This window comes from Uloborus diversus, chromosome 6, assembly GCF_026930045.1.
Source record: "Uloborus diversus isolate 005 chromosome 6, Udiv.v.3.1, whole genome shotgun sequence".
Classification (NCBI taxonomy): domain Eukaryota; kingdom Metazoa; phylum Arthropoda; class Arachnida; order Araneae; family Uloboridae; genus Uloborus; species Uloborus diversus.
This window is the reverse complement of record NC_072736.1, coordinates 11,226,973-11,248,205: the sequence shown is the minus strand read 5'-3', so window position 1 is coordinate 11,248,205 and position 21,233 is coordinate 11,226,973. Positions and strand designations below refer to the sequence as shown.

Here is a 21,233-nt window from a genome sequence, read left to right as displayed (position 1 = left end):
GCGAGTAGAAAAGTTCTGAAAGGTACAGGTTTCAGACTTTGACAAGAGGGACAATAGAAAGGAATTCAAAGCAGGTTGATTGTAATACTGGACGAGGGAAACAGCAAGAGCAGAGATAGACCATAGCTACGTTAATCTGTAGGTGGTCACAACAAGCTTCTCACAGGAGAGAAAAGGCGATAAGGGGCTCCTCATTAGATTGAAAAGGGACACACAACTCTTAAAGTGGATACAAGGATTAGAAAGAAAGGGTTTTTTTCACTTTCGAAAGTTCGGGCTTAGCCGTCAAAATCTAATCAAATTGCAGATAAAAGTGAAAAGTTTTGAATTTGTTTCTTTCCAGCTAGTACTTTCGTGGAAGAAGGAGTGTGAAAAATGTTATTAAAAAATTTATCAAACATTTTGTTGGAAAGTATTGTAGAATTGAAAAAAAAAAAAAAGTGGAAATTTTTTGTTTTTTTTAAATAATTTTTATATTCACCAATAATTTAAATTTACATTTGTTAAATCTAATTAAAAACATATATAAACAGTATTAATTTCTTCATTAAATCTAATTTTATGGTTAACTAATGTTCAATTATGAATTTTTTAAGCTATTCCGGTTATGACATCACATCGCTCCGGTTATGACGACACTTTGTTGACAGTCCCAAAGGTGTCGTGATAAGGAGGTTCGGCTGTATACACATTTGGTGAGAAAAGTAACAGATAATACTTGATTTACAGCGAAATTAAATTATTTTACAGCTTCCTGCTTTATCAAAATTAGTTATTTTCATGTGACATGTTTAAAAAATACTTTTAGACAAAAAAGCATTAAAATGTATACATTGTAAATTCCCGAATAACAATATTTTTGCTAGTATTTCAGTTTTTTATTGTTCCGTATTTAATAAAATCCCTTGGGGGGGGGGGGGGGACTTTTTTTTCCCAACTTTTTTGGGGGGTTTTCCTGATCATTCTCATCCCTAGTTTACATCATGGAACTAATGATCTAAAATCCAAATTGACTGCAGTAGTTGATCAGATCTCTTTTGTGGATTTGATGACTTTTGTTTCAATGCTGACAATATGCATGTTTCCATTTTTAAAGGTTTTAACTATGATTTTTTTTTTCTTTAAGGCAACTGCTGAAGCAAATAATTTATCTGCTGTTGCTAATTCAAAAGATTACTACAACACGGAAATGGAAAAGGTACTTTTTATAACAGTTATTAAAGTGTTCCGTTTTCAAATGACTTCAATTTCTGAATCATTTTGATACATGGTCATGAGCTATAAATTAATGTCTCAATGCATGAAAAGTTCTAGTTGAGGAGCATGGGGGAAAAAACATTTTTAATGGTTTGATATGTGTATTTTTGCAAATAGTGAATTTCCCTAACATTTTGTTTAATTTAATATTATTTACAAAGCATTTTACATTTGCTAGATCTAGATTTTTAAAGACTTGCAGGCACAGCTGCTTCAGAATTTTAAAATACAGTGTCGAGCACTAAGCTTCTTTTCACATCTATACAATAAAATCTTGTTTGAATGGATGTGAGTTATAAAGATTTTCCAAAATTAAGAATTTCTTTATTTCTGTATCATTTCAAAGAAATTCTTCTGCTTTTTATGTTCAGTAAGCTTAGTTTGGCAATTTGGCAAAATTAAACTCAATTTTGAATAACACATTTTTGTCATCATTATTATTACTGTTTACTTTTATGAATGTAAATCTGTGAAACTTTTCCATATTTCAAGTTGTTTCCCCTCTCCCTTCCTCTGTTAATACACGGGGACACATCACAGATCACACCTTAGGAGCAAAATGCATTTTCCAAGATGTCTAGAACGTTTTCTAAAGTTCACCTTGAACATTCCTTGAGTTACTGTAGATCAGGGATAATCGATCTTTTTATATCAACCTCTCACTTTTGTATCTATGTTTGTAGTTTTCTTACTGCCTACTGGTTCTACTGTACTGGTGACTTATAAATTAATTGAAGTGTGAAACTTTGTGAAATTATTACTGTAGAGTTATAAAGTGTACATTTATAAAAACATAAAATCAGGCGAACATTTGTTGGATGTCTATTCATCTGAATTGATTTTTTCAGAAAGGGCAAAAGTCCCACTAATGCAACTTTTCAGGAATCAATAAAAAGTGATTATTTCATTCGTAAATGAACTAAATTCTACAAAAAAAATTATGACTAATCGAGCCACAAATAGGGTCGTTACCTCACCTTAAATTGCGTTTCATTTTGTCACTGAAATTAATTAAAACATTTTTTAAATTTGGACTTATACCCTTTCTGCAATAAATATTCTGAAAGACTAGTTTAGAGTGATGAAAATGGAAATCAAGTGAACTGATTTATGATAATTAAAAACAATATAACAAAGTGACAGAAATAACTAGTGAAGTCCGTATTCATAAATACACTATCTTAAGAAAATTCATCTTGTACTTCCTTCTTTGTTTTTGTGAAATAATAAAGTCTGGTGTAAAAAAAATAAAAATAACAAAAACTAACAAACTGAGAAAAAAGTAAAAGTGTTACATGTGGTATAAAACTAGATTCATATTTATCAAATACGTCTTCCATAGAAATCTTTTTTTTCTATCCTTCTCTTGTCTAGTTTTGTGTACCAAGTTCGATGTACATATTAGTATGACTATATTCAGTAAGTTACTGCCCTATAGCCAGGGCTAAGACAGAAATACATGAAATACACCGTCAGCTCACTCAATTCCAGCCGAGGACTGCTTATTAGCACTCATCAGCCCAGCATAGGAAGTGAATGAGCTGGAGGTGGAAAACCTCTTAAGGAAGTCAAGAGTGCCAAACAAACTGTAGCTAATACAGAATTAGCACAGACCAGACGAGTGACCAAAGCAACCATGCCTTGCCTTCAATCTTAGAGTTGAACCGAACCATTGCTTCTGTCTATCGTCTGGTCTGTGCTAATTCTTATATTGGCTACCAGTTTGTTTGGCACTCTTGGCTTTCTTAAGAGGTTTTCCACCTCCAGCTCAGTCACTTTCCTATGCCGTGGCTGATGAGTGCTAATAAGCACGAAACTGCAGTCCTTGGCTGGAAATGACTGAGCTGGCAGTGTATTTCATGTAGTATGACTATGTTCGAAATTGCACTGACTAATCATCTTGATATCTATTATTTCTTCCAACAGTATGAAAAATTTCCCTTTATACTCAATATTGGCAAATGTAGTTCAGCTGACAAGTGTTGCTTTACAATACTCTCTTGAAAATCCTCTATAAAATATCTAGCCTGAAACAGTTCCTTTGATGTTCTATCGAATATTTAAACATCATGAATGTTGATATTTGAAAACATTTGTCTCCCAGTAGAATCTTTTACCAAAATCTCAATTTGAGGGATAAGTCTTCTGAAAAAATGAAAGACACTTGTTTTAGCAGTTACAGATTGCATTGATTTCAACAGATTTGATGGTGAATATTGATGTAATTTCAGAATTTCACTTATAAAAGATTGGATTTCACTTGGTAATAATCTGTCATATCTGTTTAATATTTGTTTTACTGTCCCAAAAGACAAACAAATGTCCTCTCAGGGGAAAGTCATCAGCAATTTTGTTTCATTTCTTTTGTGTTATTTCTAAAAAAAGTTTCTTGCAGTGTTGTTCCTATTTTGACCAGCGTATAATCTCACTGAAAGCATACATTTTCTTTGCAGTTCCTTCAGTAACGTTAATAAAATCCCTGAGAAAATTGCAAATTTCATTCTGATTCCGTGATTTCGAATCCCCATCCCCAACCCCCCCGACTGAAGCCTACCATTACCGTCATAATGCTAGATCAAAGGAGTTATTTGTTTTTGCTTCATTACCCAAAAAATCTAGTTATTCTATGATCTTGCCACATATTCATATTTGGTCTTACTATTCCTTCATTCACTTTTAGTGCAGAAAGAGCATAAGTCCGGGACTTATGCCTTTTCTGCACTAAACGAAAAATGTGACCCCTAAATAAAGTGCTTTGTTGTACAAGGATTGACTTCCCTGCTACACTAGTCGATTTGTAAAACCAAATAGGTAAAAACCACAGCTAACTCAATTTTGAGAAAAATGTGACTTATGCCCTTTCTGAAATAATCGTTTCATCTATAATCTCAGTTCTTTTGCATTGACAAGGGGTTCCTTGTAACCCCAGAACATGAGTAGTTTGAGTTTCCCTTCTAATTTGTGCATTAATACGTTGTTTTATTTTCTTTTACTTTTCAAGCACAAAGTTATTTATTGAATCCTTAAGATTGACATATTTTGTCTTTAAGAAAAATATTTTAAACATTAATGGATGTTGAAAATTCTTTTGAATTTAGACTCCAAAATTAATTGAACTCGCCTTAGGCGGTTGAAATATTTTGCATAAAAAAAGTAATATAATAAGCATTTTTGATATTTATGCTTTGCTCTGATATGGAGCTTTCAAAACCTTACATGTCACCTGTTGTGGTTTTGTTTTTGATGCTTGTTCAAATGTTTTTTTTATAAACTTTATATGCATTTCAGATGATTGACATCACAAAGTTAAGAAACATTAGCAAAGTTAATCGTTACTAAATTTTAATCTTGAATTTTATGCTTATAGATATGTGGTGGTGATCGTCCTTACGTTAGTCATGAAACTTTGCAAAAATTACATCTTGAGATACGTAATACAGCTTTACAAAAGTTCTCTGATACAAAGAAAATGGGAAGTGAAGATTTGGAACACTCTTTTAAAGAAAAACTAATAAAGGTTTGCATATGTTTTGTATTTAATTAAATATGTATTTATATTTATTTAAATTTGCTTATTAGCAGTTTCACCATAGATATTTCAAAGGGCTTCCAAATGTGCAGTTACCTGCAACAAAAGATTGTTTTAAGGGCTTAGTCGACTTTAAAAAAATAAACAGTGTTTTATATTTTCTAAATGGTCTCCCCCCCCCCCCCCACACACAGGAAAAAAAAGAAAACACTTTTATATTTCCTTTGAGGAAATTTCAATCAAATGCTAAATAAAACTGCATATTGTTACAAACTCTATAAATAGTAATTATTTTTATGATTAATTTGTTGTAATCTGGGTAAATTTGGCGTTTATTCCACTAACTGTCATCTAAAATTATTGTAGTAACTTAACCTGTAAATATTTTCTCGTAATGCATATACAACGCCCCCCCCCCCCCATCACATTCAAATGAAGTACAGTAAAAACTCTCTAATGCAGACACTAACGGGACAAATGTTTTTATTCACAATAGAAGCAGGGTTCGTACGGGTCATGGAAATCCTGGAAAGTCATGGAAAAAAAATAACAGAATTTCAGACCTGGAAAAGTCATGGAAAATTGAAATTTTCATTCAAAGTCATGGAAATTTATTTCAAGTCATGGAAAAATGTCTTGGACAAAGAGAAAGGAACAGTAGCTAAAAGAGCATTAGAAATCTTGAGTGATTTAACAGTATAGCACATAAAAGCTATTGAAAGTGGAAAATTGAATGTTCCAAAAATCAAATCTGAATTTTGAAATCTCATTGCATCCACTTCTGTCGCAGCCACTTGCCATTTTTTGCGATGTGATTTTATTGCCTGGACTTATTTTGAATTTTCTGTTATTTTCAACACTTCTTATGTTTCATATTCTGTAGTATCAAAATTTCACGTTCTTAGTTTTGCCACGCCCACTCAAAAAAAAAGCAATTCAATTGCATGCGAGTTCGATTCCATCACTCGTTAGGACTTTATTATTAAATTTATCAGAGTTTATCTTAATTTGTTGAATGTTTTAGAAAATAAAGATCTTAAGTCAGGCGATAGAATACAGAAATAGAGGAATTCTAATGCTCTAAAACAGTAGTTCCCAATCCCAACATACGGCATGCAAAACTAATCCATGCGACCCACTACTACGTTCAATGTCAAGAATTAAACATGTTCTGGAATTTCTGAACCTATTAATTTATATGCATTTGAAAATATGCAAATTTGTAAACAAAACAAATATACTTTTGAATCAGAAGATTGATTCATTACTGAATGTTTTTTTCAAAAAAGATCTGGTTTAAAAACATAAAAAGAACTAAACTATTTGGCTTTACTTTAAAGAACTAATATACAGTCAAGTTACGTGAATGATTAAAGGCACTGTTGACACTAAAAGGTAACTTTTGAAGCAAATTTATTGAAACTTAGTGATGACTTTCGTCCCATTCAATATCATTCTGCCTGTTTTTTAAAAAAAATCAGACATTTAAGCATCATCATATTTGTTTCACTGCATTTTTATTTTACGAAAATTTATATGATGAAGACAAATAAGAATAGCTTAGTTTTTTAAGTGTGCACTTACATTTTTTCCATTACGAGTAAGTGCTTCAATGAGGCTGTGGCATTCATATACTAGACGTTTTGCTAATGCTCATTTCAAAATATTACCAAGTTTGAGATTAAATAGTGCTATTCTCTTCATGTAACGAGGTCATGAAAATTTTCATTGAAGTCATGAAAAAGTCTTGGAAAAGTCATGGAATTTTTTCATCCAAATAGAGTATGAACCCTGTAGAAGGGTGTCCTCAGGACAGGAGTTTAACAATGTTATTTTCCTTGGAATCAGGGAATTAGAATAGAGGGGGTCCGTCCCTATAAGAGGGGTGTCCGTTAAGAGGGATTTTATTGTATATGGTCCCCCCATTTCCAAACGATAAGATTAGTGAATGAATAAAAAGAAAATATGAGAATAATATTGGTAGAACGTTGTAGGATTTTCTGGATATTTCTTTGCTGGTATAAAACGCTGGGCATCTTGTGCATTAGAGAGAGTCAGTTTTGCTTTGTTACTGTTTAGTCTCGTTTTTCGCTGCTGTCTGTGAATGTATTAGCGCTTGCACTGTGATTTTTGAATTTGTTCTTTTCACGTATTTTGGATTTAAGTGCGTGGTGTACTGAGGTACTGCGTTTAACAATATTCGATTAATTGCTGGATGTTTGTAATTGTTATTTGCTCTACTGTTAATATTTGTAAATAAATTCATTGGGTTTCTATCAAGATTGGAATCGTCATTTCGAAGAAAGTTTGAAGTTGCACCGAAAATTGTAACAATATCCTTGTTCGTATCTGATATGATTTAAAATTGTAATTTATTTCTTTGCTTTAAAATTTTATGTTTTTCTTTTTCATAATCAGCCCCTACTCCCCCCCCCCCCCAAAAAAAACATACTGTATTCATTTGACAAAATTACAAATTATTACTATTATTACTGAGAAAGACTACCTATGTAGTTTAACTGTTTTGTAAATGCTTTAATTTGGCTTTGACAGTTGCTTTGACAGTTTTATATGGATTAAACATTACAGTCGTCCCTCGCTACTTCGCGCTTCAACTTTCACGTCTTCATTACATCGCAGTTTTTTATGTTTTTTTTTTCAAATATAGTAATTAGCTTTTTTTATGCGCTCATGTAAACTGTTTCCTACATAAGAATAACAAAGTATGTCTTTTAAGTAAGGTCTTCTGAGGACTGTAGTTGTATTAGTTGCGGGAGTGGAGGTATAAAATCGTCGAAGAAAGAGTTGAGAATCGCTATCTCATTTTAATCGTTAAACACTAACTGAAAAGTACAAATCACTGCATTATTACATCTGTAATTGTAAATGGTGTCCAACAATGTACTAGATTTTTCAGTTATATACGTGATACCTTAAATGAGGATAAATGTAGGGGAAAAACGGAGGCACGTACGGTCACTAACTGGCAATTAATTCATCATCGAAAAAGTTGAGCTATTTTCGTAGATTAGTAGTAGTGTGCACAAACTGCATGTGTGTGTGTCGTTTATTTCCCAATAATTAACAATGTGATACCTATTACTTCTAACATATCTCACTTTCTCATATTTTGTGCAGTTTTTTAAATAATGCTAATATAATGGTGGTTACGTTTCATGTCAAGGGAGCTCTACCTATGTTAAAAACCTATTTGAATTGTATTAATTTAAATGTGCTCCAATTTTCCATCCAGTTATTTCTCCTATACGGTTTATAAACACAGAATCCTACTTCGCGGAAATTCAGTTATCGCGGTAAAGTCTGGAACGAATTAACCGCGATAAACAAGGGTTGACTGTAATATTAAATGAATACATCTGGATCTACAGGCTTTTGCTTTTGTTCCAAGAATGTACCGATCCTCTATCTGTTTTGTTTTCATTTTTCAGTGAAACCTGTGTATAACAGTACTGTCTATAACTATAAACCTGTCGATAACGAAATTTTCCTTGGTCTCAGCAAAATGTCAGCATAAATAATCAAACTGTCTATAACAATAACCTATCTATAACAATATTTTTTTAGGTCCCAACAACATCGTTGCCGACAGGTTTCACTGTATGATATGTAATCCTTTATATTATTTAGTTACAATAAATCTTATTGGCCTGCAATTTTTTAGTTTTTGTCATTTATTCATCCTTAAAAGATTTGCTGAATTAGGTTAGACTTCATAAAAACCATTATAGTATGGTGTATTGTAGTGATATTGCAGTATGAAGAAAGGTAGGACAGTTTATTTTTATTTCCACTTTGGAGTGAAAAATTGATCAAATAAAAGGTGTTTAATTTATTATATAGGCTTTTATGTTTTATGATATTGACTCTTTACTACAGCTTGAAGAAAGTTGTTTAAAAATTTGAACTTAAAGCATTTTTCTTCAATTTCAGGAAGTGGATGAAATGTACCAAAGTTTTGTCAAGTTTAATGATGGAAAGCAGATTGCTCATGTCGTTCGTACACCCGGAACGCTCCTGTTTATAATTTTGATTTGCTATTTGAACTCCACTTTACTACATGCTTTGGGACTGGAAGCATTTGCAGTGTCGGTCAATTTTTTCATGGTTATGGCTATTGTTGCTCTTGCACTGTGGGGATATGCAAGGTATTTAGAGGCATTTGGTGTGATTATTAAAAGAATTTTTAATTTATTTGTACAAACATTTACTTCCTTAAATTAAAAAAGGTATTTTGCTTCACTTTTTATGGAATGTTTTTTTAAGCATAAAATAGTGAAAATAATTAAAGCAACTATAATAGTTTGAGCAAAATAATTTAAAAAATCAAAATGTTAACTTTTTTTCTCCCTTCTTTTTTCTTTGCCATTTCAATTTGGGGACCAGAGATAGACCAAGGAAGATATTGCTCCCCAAAAAAAGGTTTATCAACAATTTCAAAATTTTTATTTGGTTCCTTCGACTTCTTTATAATCGGCTACTTACTGCAAAGTTCAGGGTTCACCAGGTTTTCAATAACTTTTGTATGGTCCTGAAAACAAGATTAAAATTTTTCATTAAATTTAATATAGAAAATATATATTTTACTCAAAAATAATGTGAAGTCTATGTATTATCATATCAATGCTGTTAAAAAGTTAATTTGGTTAGATTTGTTTATTAACAATGCTATTTTTGTCATTTTGGTAAGAAATATCTAATTGATTACAAATTATAATTTAATATATAACTAATTAAAATGTAGCAAACATTTGTTGTCCTAAAATTTAAATATTTTACACTCCCATAAAGAATTTAATATAGCTGATCAATGAGTAAAAAATAAACTTACCTCTCTGAAAGGAATTTAAAATAATTTATGTAAAACATTACTAGGATTGATTCTGAGTCAATGATTTTATTGACATATAAATAAATCCATAATGAATGACCTACTTTAAAACCATACACATTAATTTTATCTTGCTTTTTGTTTAAATATTTGTCATCTAAACAAACAAATTATTTTGAAGTAGAATACTTCTGTTTTGTTGTAAAATGAATCCCAAACTATCTGGCATACCGGAAGATTCAAATTTCCCGGCATGTTGGTCAATTTCACCTATTTCCAATATGCAGAGTAATACGGTATACTACGTATCTGCAATAATGGAGTGTCAGGCCTTGGCTTATTAATGTTAAAATTGGGAACAAAACGTTTTTGTGACTTTTCCATTTTAAGAACTGAAATTCATTTAATGGAGAGAACTCAAAACATAAGGATTCTTTCTAACTTTTAAAAAGAAAAAGATGTTATTCAAAACTCATTCTGCGAATTTACTGTATTACCCCAAATTATCCGGCATGCTGCAAAATTTGGGGGTCACCAGATTTTCAATTAAACTTGCCTGGTTCCTTCCGGCTCTCCGAAAAAATCGAGGATAGGAAAAAAATGTATGTTCAGCTTAAAAATGAATATAATTTCAATACAAATCTTATTAGTATTAATAAACAGTTTAATTTTGTAAAATTATTAACTAACAATGTCATTTGTTATTCTAACACGAGAAATATTTTTCAATAACGAATAATTTTACAAAAAATAAATTAAAACTAAGTAAGCAAGCATTTAAGCAGTAAGTTACCTTCCTTAAACCAGTGCTGAAGAATTTCCCACAACTATTCAATAAATAAAAATTAAACTTTTTTCTCTAAAAGGAACCTAAAATGATTTATTTAAAAAAATTATGAACAAATCGTAATAACAATGAGCGCTTCTGAATTAACAACTTTATTGGCATATAATTAAAGCCATTAATAATGACCTACCATAAGTAACCAGCACTTATTATAGTCAATACACATTTTTATGAAAGAAGGTAACTTTTGGGATTCATTTATTTTTTTCCTGACAGTGGTTTGTTTTCTGATTGAAACTGAATGGGGAAATTTACTTTTGTTTTGTTGCAAAACGAACCTCAAATTAGATAAATAAATACCTTTGTGCTGAACAGTAAAGTAAGAAAAACAACTTTTAAAAAAAGCACAAATTTGTCAATTACAGCAGACACGTGTTTCGGCGTTACAGGGAACGCCTTTTTTAATGCAGAAAGTAATGAGCTTATGGATGAAAAGCCATGAGCAGATAAGCATGCAGCTTAAAAGATAAAAATAGCGGATTAGCCAAACACCAATGAAAAAATTATAAACCGATCAGGAACCAATAGGAATGCAAGCAAAGACCAAGAGTTATCTCTTAGGTACGGAACCCAGAAAGAATTATCAGGCATGCCGGAAAATTTGAATTTCCCAGCATGCTGGTCAACTTCGCTTTTTTCTGGCATGCCTTATAACGGGGGGGGGGGGGGGGGGGGGGGGGGGGTTATACGGTATGGTTAAGATAGATGTCACTGCGCCTATGTTTTTGCATGTTTGAGAGGTAAGGGAAGAAGATCAGAATGTTTTTGATCTTTTTTGTCCTATCAATGAAATGCAGTAATTGCGTGGCATTTTCTGAATTAAGGCATACTCTAATTATTTAATTTATGAATAATTTAGTTTTTTTCAATTTGTTGAATTTCATTGTTACATTCATTTTATATCGCAATTAAATTCTCTTGTTGCAGGTTCACTGGAGAAGCTCAGCATGTTGGAATTTTCATTGATAATCTTGTCAATATTGTTCTCAATAATGTAAGTATCAAACGTTTTGACTGCCTATTTTATTTCAGAATTTCTTATTCATAAACCATTTTGTCTGCCGTTTTTTAAATAAATCCAAAGTGTATGTGTGTTTCAGGAAATTTTTAATTGCTCTTTATTGTACCTTTTGTTATCATCTTAGTAACATTTTGTACGGTTGTACTTTAATTCTAAGAGGGAAGTTTTCTATGTAAAATTAATTGTGCCATCAAAAATATAAATTGATCTTTGAAAATGCTCATTCTGCTTGTTCTAGATGTACCTAATGTAAGTGAGAAGGTTGTTAGAAAACTTAAAATAAAGAGGCAGTGGGCTTGGAACGCAGAACATATTTATTTTACAGAACACGGATATCACACAAACAGATACATTTTTAGACTACAACTTACTGTGACTGAACATTCACTACGCTACAGCGTATGTAACTTGAGATGACGTCACATGCGAGTCAATCACGGTTATGGGAACAGTTCATATTAGGATAGATGGAGTTTAACATTGCAGCTCAACAAAGGTTCATGTATTATTTAATGAAAATTTGACTGAAATAATCTTTCATGTTATTAGACAGAATATGCCCTATTAAAAAGTTTTACAGGCTTTTGGTGAAGATGATTTCATTTTAGCTTTTGCCATTTGTTGTTGTTGGCGTGTCAGCAATAAACTACTACAGAAAGAAAAATAACCTGCCAAATTTGGTCCAGATCCGACAAAACTGGATTTGTATATGGAACATACATACACACACACACACACACATCTATATATATTCTTTGTTTCATTTATATAGATAAGACAACATAAGAAAGATTTACAGAACATAGAGAGGAAATAACACCCAGGGCACCAGCAGGAATTGACCCGCAACCTCTGGCATATGTAGCAAAGCTTCAACCATAGAGCCTCGGAGGCTTCACTTTCGCCATTTGCCATTGTTTAAATGAATAGGCAATTCAAGCCGAACTTTGTTCAACCCTACTCCCCGCTGAAACAATTTTTGCAATCGTTTTCTATGGTTTGCAATTCAGCATACTGCTAAAAGTCTTATCAAGAAGTCTAAAAATTTATTTCCTCCTCCTTAAAATAATGATTTTTTTTTTTTTTTTTTTTGGCATTTTGAAAAAGATTTTCAACCTTATTCATGACTGGGTAACTAAAGCTGAAATTCATTTTACTATATCTTCGGCAAAACTTTTTGTATGAGGTTTACAGGAACTTTCAAAAAGATGAAACGCTCATCATGCATTATAAAATATTTAACATGTTAAGAATTTATAAGCAAGCCCTAATTAATACAGGAGGCAAAACTGAAGTATGCAGAAGAATTAAGTACACCTGTAAAATAATTTCACTAATTTTTTTTTCTGTCTATCTGGTGATTTTTAAATGCAGATTTTTACTATTAAAATTCGCTTATTATTATTATTATTATTTAGTTTTCAGCAATCCACATGTTCCAGTAAAATAGATACTTAGAGTTTCTTTCTTTTCTTTTCTTTTTTTTTTTTTTTTTGTCCTGTATTTTGGGAGGAAGCTCTTATAGCTTTTTAGATTTTCATTGCTACCCCTGCCAATATTTAAAAGATAATTTTATTTTTACCTCTTCCTTCACTGACAAACGAAAAGTTTGGAAAATAAGTTCGGATGCATTGTTATCATAAAAAGTCATCAACTCTGAAAGAACCTAGTGCGACAAAGTGTGCTAAAAGTTGCAAAAATCAACCCAAATCTTTCTTTCAATTATTTCGTAGTTTGCCCAAATGTTCCAACAATCAAATCAGTAGTTTACTAAAATCATTCACTATTATCTGATTTTCCTTTTAAAGTTCTTTTATTTTCAGTTTTCATCGATTTTAGATGAAAAATACCATGTTATTGTATCTGAAGTTCGGCATTGGAGTTTTTCATTTTTGATTATGAAATTAAAAGTCTAGTTAATAAAATTTATTTGTTTTCATTTAACTCTTTGTTTGGAAGTGTTTAAACAAAATTCTGTGACCATTTTGAGTGCAACTTTTCAAATGCAAGGTCGAATAAAGTTTAATTAAAAAGGCTTGGTCTTGAAATATTTTCGATGTAAAACGTACTGTTTTTTTTTTTTTTTTTTCATTTTCTCTCTAAAAATCTACTGTTATTTCTCCTGTTTTTGAAAGGTTATGCATATTTCTTACTAAAAAAGCTGGTATGATGCAGATGCTTTAAAATGTACTGACTGATCTTTGGATGAGATGGATGTTTTTTTTTTTCCCAGTGTTAATTTTTTTTTTTTTTGCTTTTCTTTTTTAGTTCATTTTCCCAAGTCAAAAGCAGATTGCTCAGACCTTACAAAAAGTTTCCAATAATTCTACTCAAAGTAACTCAGAGTCATTATCTCCACCTAGCGTAGAATATAATAATACTGTTCATCGAAGGAAACACTAACCTTGTAGTATATATAAGACTTTGTTTTTAATAAAATCCTGTTACATTTGCATGTTAATAATGTGCACCTTGAATAATACTAAAGGTTTGTTACATATTTTGTAAAGTTGCTGAATTCTCATTATATTTCTTGATACGTTATTTATTTATGTATTAAATCTTTCAATATACGAACATTGATATATGAACATTGTCGGGAACTAGTACTGATGACTTGAACATTGATTGAACTATACCAAGGATTTGGAATTGTTTTTAATCAACTTTAGTTGGTACTGCTGAAAGTTATTTCACGTATTTTTATGCAACATATATATATATGAATATTTTACGGCAGCTTAATTTTAATCGAATATATAATTGATGTATAATGTCGGAATTTTCTGTGAAAATTTGGTGTTTTTTCTTTTTTATGATTTGGTTTTTAATTTCTATTGTTTTAAACTGATATCTAATTCCCTTTTTCCACAAGAGTTTTTTTTTTTTTTTAATTTATTGTTAAGTGCTTAAACTTTTAATCTGTAGAAAAAAAATATTTTTCATTTCTCTCTAATTTGGAACAACTTATACTACTTTTTTTAAAAATCATGTACAACAATGTTAGGCAAAGTACTTAAATGTTTTGGGATAACAGTACTGACATTTGTGATTTAAAAAAAAGAAAAAATCTGATCTCCCATTGGTTGCCAAAGATTGTCTTTTGATTGGCAAACAACTTTTTGTAATTACTGTATGTAAAATTACTGTCTCTTGTACTAAATCTTGCACACTGTAAATATAATTTCTTGAGCAAGAATTCTAGCTTGCAGTTGTGTTTCACTACTATGAGCCAACTTAAAATTGCCTTAAATGTATGTCTTTTATTGTAATATGCAAATAATTTTTTAACATTTACATTGATATATACATGAACGATTCTTTTCTGAACAAAATTGATGTTTATAGATGAAAAAAGTGATTATAATATGCAATTTTCAAAAAGCAATCTGTGCCACACTTGTTTATTATTTGTATAGTTTGGTTCTGGTTTCTTTTTTGACCTACCTCAATGTAGGATCATTTCCTTTACAAAAAATATGTTAACTAGAATAATGAACTGCATATCAAATATTTTTGAACACAATTATAAAATTAAATACATTTTAATAGCTTAAAATACAGTAAATTAGATTATTAGTTGATTTCTACTCACAAAAAGAAAAAAAAAATCTAATTTGTACCTGATAACTAAGCATGTTCTTAATATTATAAGTCCTTTTTAATTTAAATTCCTGTTAAACTTTAATTACACGATTTTATCTTTTGATGTTAACCTTGTATGAGTGCTTACAAAGCACCAATATTTCAACTGATATTTGCATTTTAACAGCGTTGCCTTAGTGGATACAGTTATAAAATGTATCCATATACTGCCAATATGTATCATAAGTCTTGTACATTCATTGAAATTTTTGTATTTAGGCACTAGTTTGTATATGCAGGTCATGTGTATTGCAATGTGTGAAATTCTATGTTCATTTAGATAACACAAATTACTGTAAATTTTGTTCACAAACTTTAGTTTTCGAATGTGCCATATCTTAATAGTGATAGCAGTATTTTATTGTCATTAAAAGATCTGTTTTCCAAATTGAAAATAGTTTGTTAGGATTATAGATGTGAAAGTTTAGAAAGCATGAAAGATTGACGTAGCATTTTTTTGAAGACTTCTTTTCTCCTTTGCCTGTTATGTACAAATTTTCAACACATTTTACAGTACTTTGCCATAGGTTGGCACATTTTTATTCTTGGCAATTCTTTTTCATTTTATTCATTGCCATCTCATTTAGCAAAAATGACATTGTAAAACCATACATTGTTCCATTTTTGATAAACTTTTAAGCAAAACAAGTCATTTAACAAGATTGAAAGTTCCATTAAAACGAAAAAATAGTCTGCCAAAGCAGTTAAGAAATAAAATAGTTTGCCAAATACAACTGCAAGCTATTAAATAACATCAAAAGTTCAAATAAAATACTTCACAAACTAATAACACAATGTCTTATGCTCCTGTAAAATTTTAAGTAATCCGCCAAATATATTTATGAAGAGACTAATAAACGTAAAATGTGTAGTGAAAAGTAAAACGATCAAATGACGGTGACGTAGATGTTATTTTTCTATTTAAGCCAAGCGTAGAAGAAGCAAGTCCCGAAGCCAAGTGAAGTGCATGCCCATTACCGAAAAGTACTCATTTTGCTACCAACTATCTTGCTTAAAATGCATTTCTGTTTGCATTCTACCCTTAACATCACCTGGATTGTATTGGAAGATTTATTGCATTATTAAATTTCATCTTAGTTTTAATGTTTTGTCATCCGCCATCCTTTCCCACTTCATATAAATGTCCATAACTTGCATGCTTAAAATATTTAGTCTGTTTAATTATTTTCTTTTGTACGTCGCCTGCTTTAGTTTAGATTGCTTTTTGCATACTGAATCATTTTTATAGGTAATTTACAAAACCTAATGAAACTGAGAAGCATATTTGACATAGAAGTTACGATAGAGAGAACTTGTCAGTAGAAGAATTGCTTTAGAAGTAACATAATTTTTACAATGTGGAAAATCTCATTCATGTTTTGTAATTGCTAAAATTCTGCAGACCATCTTGAAATCAAGCACAACAAAAAATAATAATTTTCCCTCAAATCAAGAGGATTTCTTTGCATTTTTAAAAATTTTATCCGATGTACTAACTATTATTACTTATTACTGTTGTTCACCATGACCAGATTAAAATACCTCTCTAAAATTATTTTAATCTTTGAAAAGTTTTTTTTTTTTACTTTTCTTTTTCATACTTATGAAAGAATTCAATATTTTTGCATTTGTGCTCAGATTAAATGAAAAATAATCATATCAGCTTTGTGCTACAATATGATTAAAGTAAAAAACCAACGTAAATAAAGCACAAATTTTGAAGAAATTTTTTTTTCTTCAAAATTTGTGCTTTATTTAGGTTGGTTTTTTACTTTAATCATTTGTGTTCAGAGTTGGATTTTTTTCTTTTCCATTTCCGATTATTATTAAGCTTTGGCTAGAAAATAAAATTTGTTTATTTTCATTAAAACCTCAATTTGTAAACCTTTAAACAAAGTTCTGCAATAATTTGGGGTGTAAATTTCAGATGTCGCCAAAAACCGAATAAAATTGAATTTAAAAAGCTTATCTCAATTATTTTCAATCAATAACTTACTTCCTCTCGTTTTCTTATATAGAAATCTGATTTTTCTCTTCTTTTTTGAAGTTTAAGCTATTGCTTGTGTCTCTTCTAAAATGGCAGGTGAGGGTATTTTTAAAATGTCATAAAAAATTCACGAGCTTGTGAAGTATTGTGGCGCAAACTGCACATTCATACAACAGTTTATTGCTTTTCTATGAATTTTTAAAATGTGTCACGGACTTTTCAGACACCTTGTATTTTTGAGACAATTTGTCTCCTGAAAGATACACTAAAAAAATAGTACACTGAATCAGAAAAAGGAAATGTTTTTAGTAGAAACTGGTAATCTCACATGAAAAAATGCAATATTTAAACTAATCAGCAGCATTTTCTATTATAAAAATAATCAAAAATAGAGCCACCAACTGATGCACATTCTTGTAATTTTCTTTTTTTCCAGAAAATGGTATTTTCTGGAAAAATGCTTCTGACTGTAAACAAGCTGTGAATAAAAATTTGTCGATGAAATGTGACTGTCATAACTAATACTTGGCAGCATTGACACATTTTATTTACCCCCTTTTTTTTGTAAGTGTTGTTTAGTGTCTTCTTTAGGACAGAGGAGGATAAAAAATGCTGCCTTAGTGTTTGATGCTTTCTTTTTTCGATTTCTTTTTTTCAATTTTTTTTTTTTTTTTTTGTGAAATTATTTATCTGGTTCAGTATTTTATTTCTGGTGAAAAGTTCATGTTAATAGTTAAATATTAAATGATTTTTAATATAAGATTTATTTTTCAACAATTAGCAAAGTACTGTCTACTTGAAGCTGAAATTCATTTGTATAGTGTGCTGAAGTGCCATCTTTCTTTTAAAGATTTTAGGAGAAAAAAAAATCTTAGGTGTCAACTTTTGTAAATAACGACCTCTTTCCTCTTCTAGCTATGTCGACCGTGTCGCAGTTTAGCTTGCCAAATTTCTGTATGGATTAGATCTGTTTGTTTCTTTTTGCTTCATGAAATGTTGACATGTGGAACTGTTGTATTACAGAAAATATACCAAACTCGTGATTGAATCTCTAATAATGTACATTAAGGCATATATAAATACAGTTATTTTCCTATATATCTCTGATGTTGAATAACAGTTGATAAATATTTTTATGACACTAATTTGGAATAAAGACTATTTAATAAAATTTGTGCATTTCATTTTTGTGCGTTACATGTTATTTTAGATTGAACATAAACATGACCGAATTTAGACTTAACCGGGCCCTAAGCCATTTCAGGAATGGGGCCCATTTTGTAGTCGGAACAACTTGATGTTGGGGGCAAAACAGGTCGTTTTTAAAGGTTTTTTACTTCCTTTTACAAAAAAGGAAATACTGTATTCGCGAAAAAAATTTCACTCAAAAATCGGCCTTAATTTCCATTTTGCTCACCCCCGAATGAATATTGATTTTTTTTTCAACCTGACCACACGTGAATACATGCTTAAGAACGTATAGACATCTGAAGAATCCATTTTCACGATCACCGAGTTAATTACAACGAGTTTTCTCGTGACGTTCGTATGTATGTGCGTATGTGTGTATGTATCTCGCATAACTCAAGAACGGTAAGTCCTAGAAAGCTGAAAATTGGTACATAGACTCCAAGTGGGGTCTAGTTGTGCACCTTCTCTTTTGGTTGCATTCGGATGTTCCAAAATTGGACTTTTACACCTTTTTGGGGTAAAATCATTGTTTATTTCAATGTAAACTCAAGTGGTGCTATAATTTGGCAAACACTTGGCAATATATCGCCAAGCTTTTGGTCGTCAAGTTTTGTCGCCAACTTGGCGACGAATTTGGCGGGTGTTTTTTTTTGAGCAATCACGATTGCTTATTGTTCTGTTTTGATGTCCTTTGATTTGATTTTCCCACCGCCAACCTCCGCACCATCACGGTCGACCGGGTCCTCACGATGCTGCTCCTATAGCGAAAGCCGTCTCCAGGTTGCATTCATGTCCTACACACACGCGCATACATACACAACTGCACACATACACCTACACATACACACACCTACCCACACATTCACACCTGCACACAAACACATATGACTACATACACATACCCCCCCCACACACACATTCATATACACAACTACCCACACACTTATGCCAGCACACAGACACAAACATACATGCCTACACACACATACACATACTCCCCTATACACAAACACATACCCCCCACACACTCCTACATACACACACTTGTGATTGCGAAAAACGTAATTTGAATTAAGATGTCAAAATTCAAATTAATTATTTTTTTTTAATTTTATTTTTAAATCAGGTTTCAATTTGGCCATATTTAGGGAGTTAGCCATTGAATCACATTAAAACTGCCAATATTGCGAAAATTTATCTGTATAAAACGTTTTATTTGCTTCGGTTCGCAACAAACTTGGGGGTGAAAATATTTCAAGTGTTTCTTTGCGCACCCCGAGGCACTATTATCTTTAAATTGGAAGTCATGTGATGCACACATCAGCTCGTTTTTTTTAGCAACTAGGTACATGTGTCGTTTTTATCGATGCATCATCCCCTGTGTTTTTGTAGGAGGTTTTCTTTGGTTTTTGGTTGACTTTGGAGAGGGGGGGAGTGTTAGAAGTGTGACGCAGGGATCCCCTTTAAGTGTAGTATATATTACACTTAGTGTAAAGGGGATGTGGGGGTTTCCCGTGAAAATTTTGAAAAATAGATCCAGAATTCTGTATTGTGAGATCTTATAGGTGAGACTATAAAATATAGGCTAACAGAAACCTTTTTTAAAGGTATATGCTCTTTTGAAAATTAAGATTAATGAAAATAAAACTTGCTTTTGGTTCAACAAATCGTCGACATTAGCTGTCATGTAGGAAAAGCCAGGGAGGAGAAAATAACACATTGGGTCACTTGGTCACATCGGCTTTTGGTTTATACTGTAAAAGCACTTTTTTTTCCTTGCCAGCTGTACTTTTCGCACAGATGAAGACATCGGCGAGTTCGCGAGCTGGAAATTTCGTGAATTTTATGTGAACAGAACAGAAAGTAAGAAAGAAAAAATACGAGAATTAAATTTTAGCAAAAATAAGTGCTTTAATAGTAGATAGTTTTTGATCAACAAACCGACAAAACCCAACACTGAATTATAATGGAAACTGAATATAACTGGATAACTATGTTGAGATGAGAATGTCTTGCAACCACAAGTTGCTGTTTTTAATTTAATAAACCTTTTTATCTTTTTACCTTACTATGCTTTTACTAGTAAGAATTGCTGTAGACATAGCAGTGGTGCACATAAAGCGATATTTTTTCACAATAAATATGACTAAGCTGCTATAAGTGCAAAAGCATTGGCAATATGACATAAAGTCGAAGATTCGGGGAGGTGTTGTTAACCCTCGCTTGCTGCGCCCCTGGTCCATTGTATTTCGCAAACGATCGCCTCGTTAAATGTGCGTCAAAACTGAGTGCGTCAAAACTGATCAAAGAAGTGAAAATCAATACCAAAATTGAACTGTCGCCGGCACAACCCACAATCCAATGTCAAAGGACAGCAAATTCCTCTTAACGAAGGCATCGGAAGCGGGAAACAAAAGAAGAAAAGGCGCACCCTCTAATGAACGCGCCTGTGGTATTAATTAATCCCTAGAGAGGACCGATACTCAAACAGCTCGCAAAGATCAAATGTCGCTGCGCCCCGGGGCGGTGCAGGAGCAGCGGAGTATTTGGTCTGCCGTGTTTGGAGCCCAGCAGCCACCGGAGTTGAATAACAGTCGGGGCATCGGGTCGGCTCTCACAAACATGGGGCGGCGCTGATTGCGTCAATAAGGCGGAAAACACGCGCCGTGACCGCCGGCTCAGGGCTTGTCATTACGGAGGGGGGGCTTTTACTGTCCCGGCTCGCCAAGGGTTGTCGTAAATAGAGAGTTTGTGAAGAAAAGAGAGCAGAGTTTATAGTTCTCCCGAATTTAAGCACCCGATGTGTTTTGTCCACTTTTCTTGCCTCGAGGAACATCTGGAGTTTTTGTTCGAAAGAAAACTGACGTTACAGATTTATTTGTTGGGGAAGGTTTTGGTATTATCGAT

General features: G+C 31.9%; 1 protein-coding gene across 1 annotated transcript in view; it reads left to right on the top strand.

Annotated features, from left to right (window-relative positions):
- LOC129225082 (atlastin-2-like) overlaps window positions 1-18,323 on the top strand; it is a 45,410-nt gene extending 27,087 nt beyond the window's left edge. The window contains exons 11-15 of the mRNA XM_054859636.1: window positions 1,127-1,198; window positions 4,625-4,774; window positions 8,738-8,952; window positions 11,410-11,476; window positions 13,772-18,323. Of these exons, the coding sequence (XP_054715611.1) occupies window positions 1,127-1,198; window positions 4,625-4,774; window positions 8,738-8,952; window positions 11,410-11,476; window positions 13,772-13,906 (639 nt within the window). The 3' untranslated portion in view covers window positions 13,907-18,323. The remainder of the gene's footprint in view (window positions 1-1,126; window positions 1,199-4,624; window positions 4,775-8,737; window positions 8,953-11,409; window positions 11,477-13,771) is intronic.
- The last annotated feature ends 2,910 nt before the right edge of the window (window positions 18,324-21,233 follow it).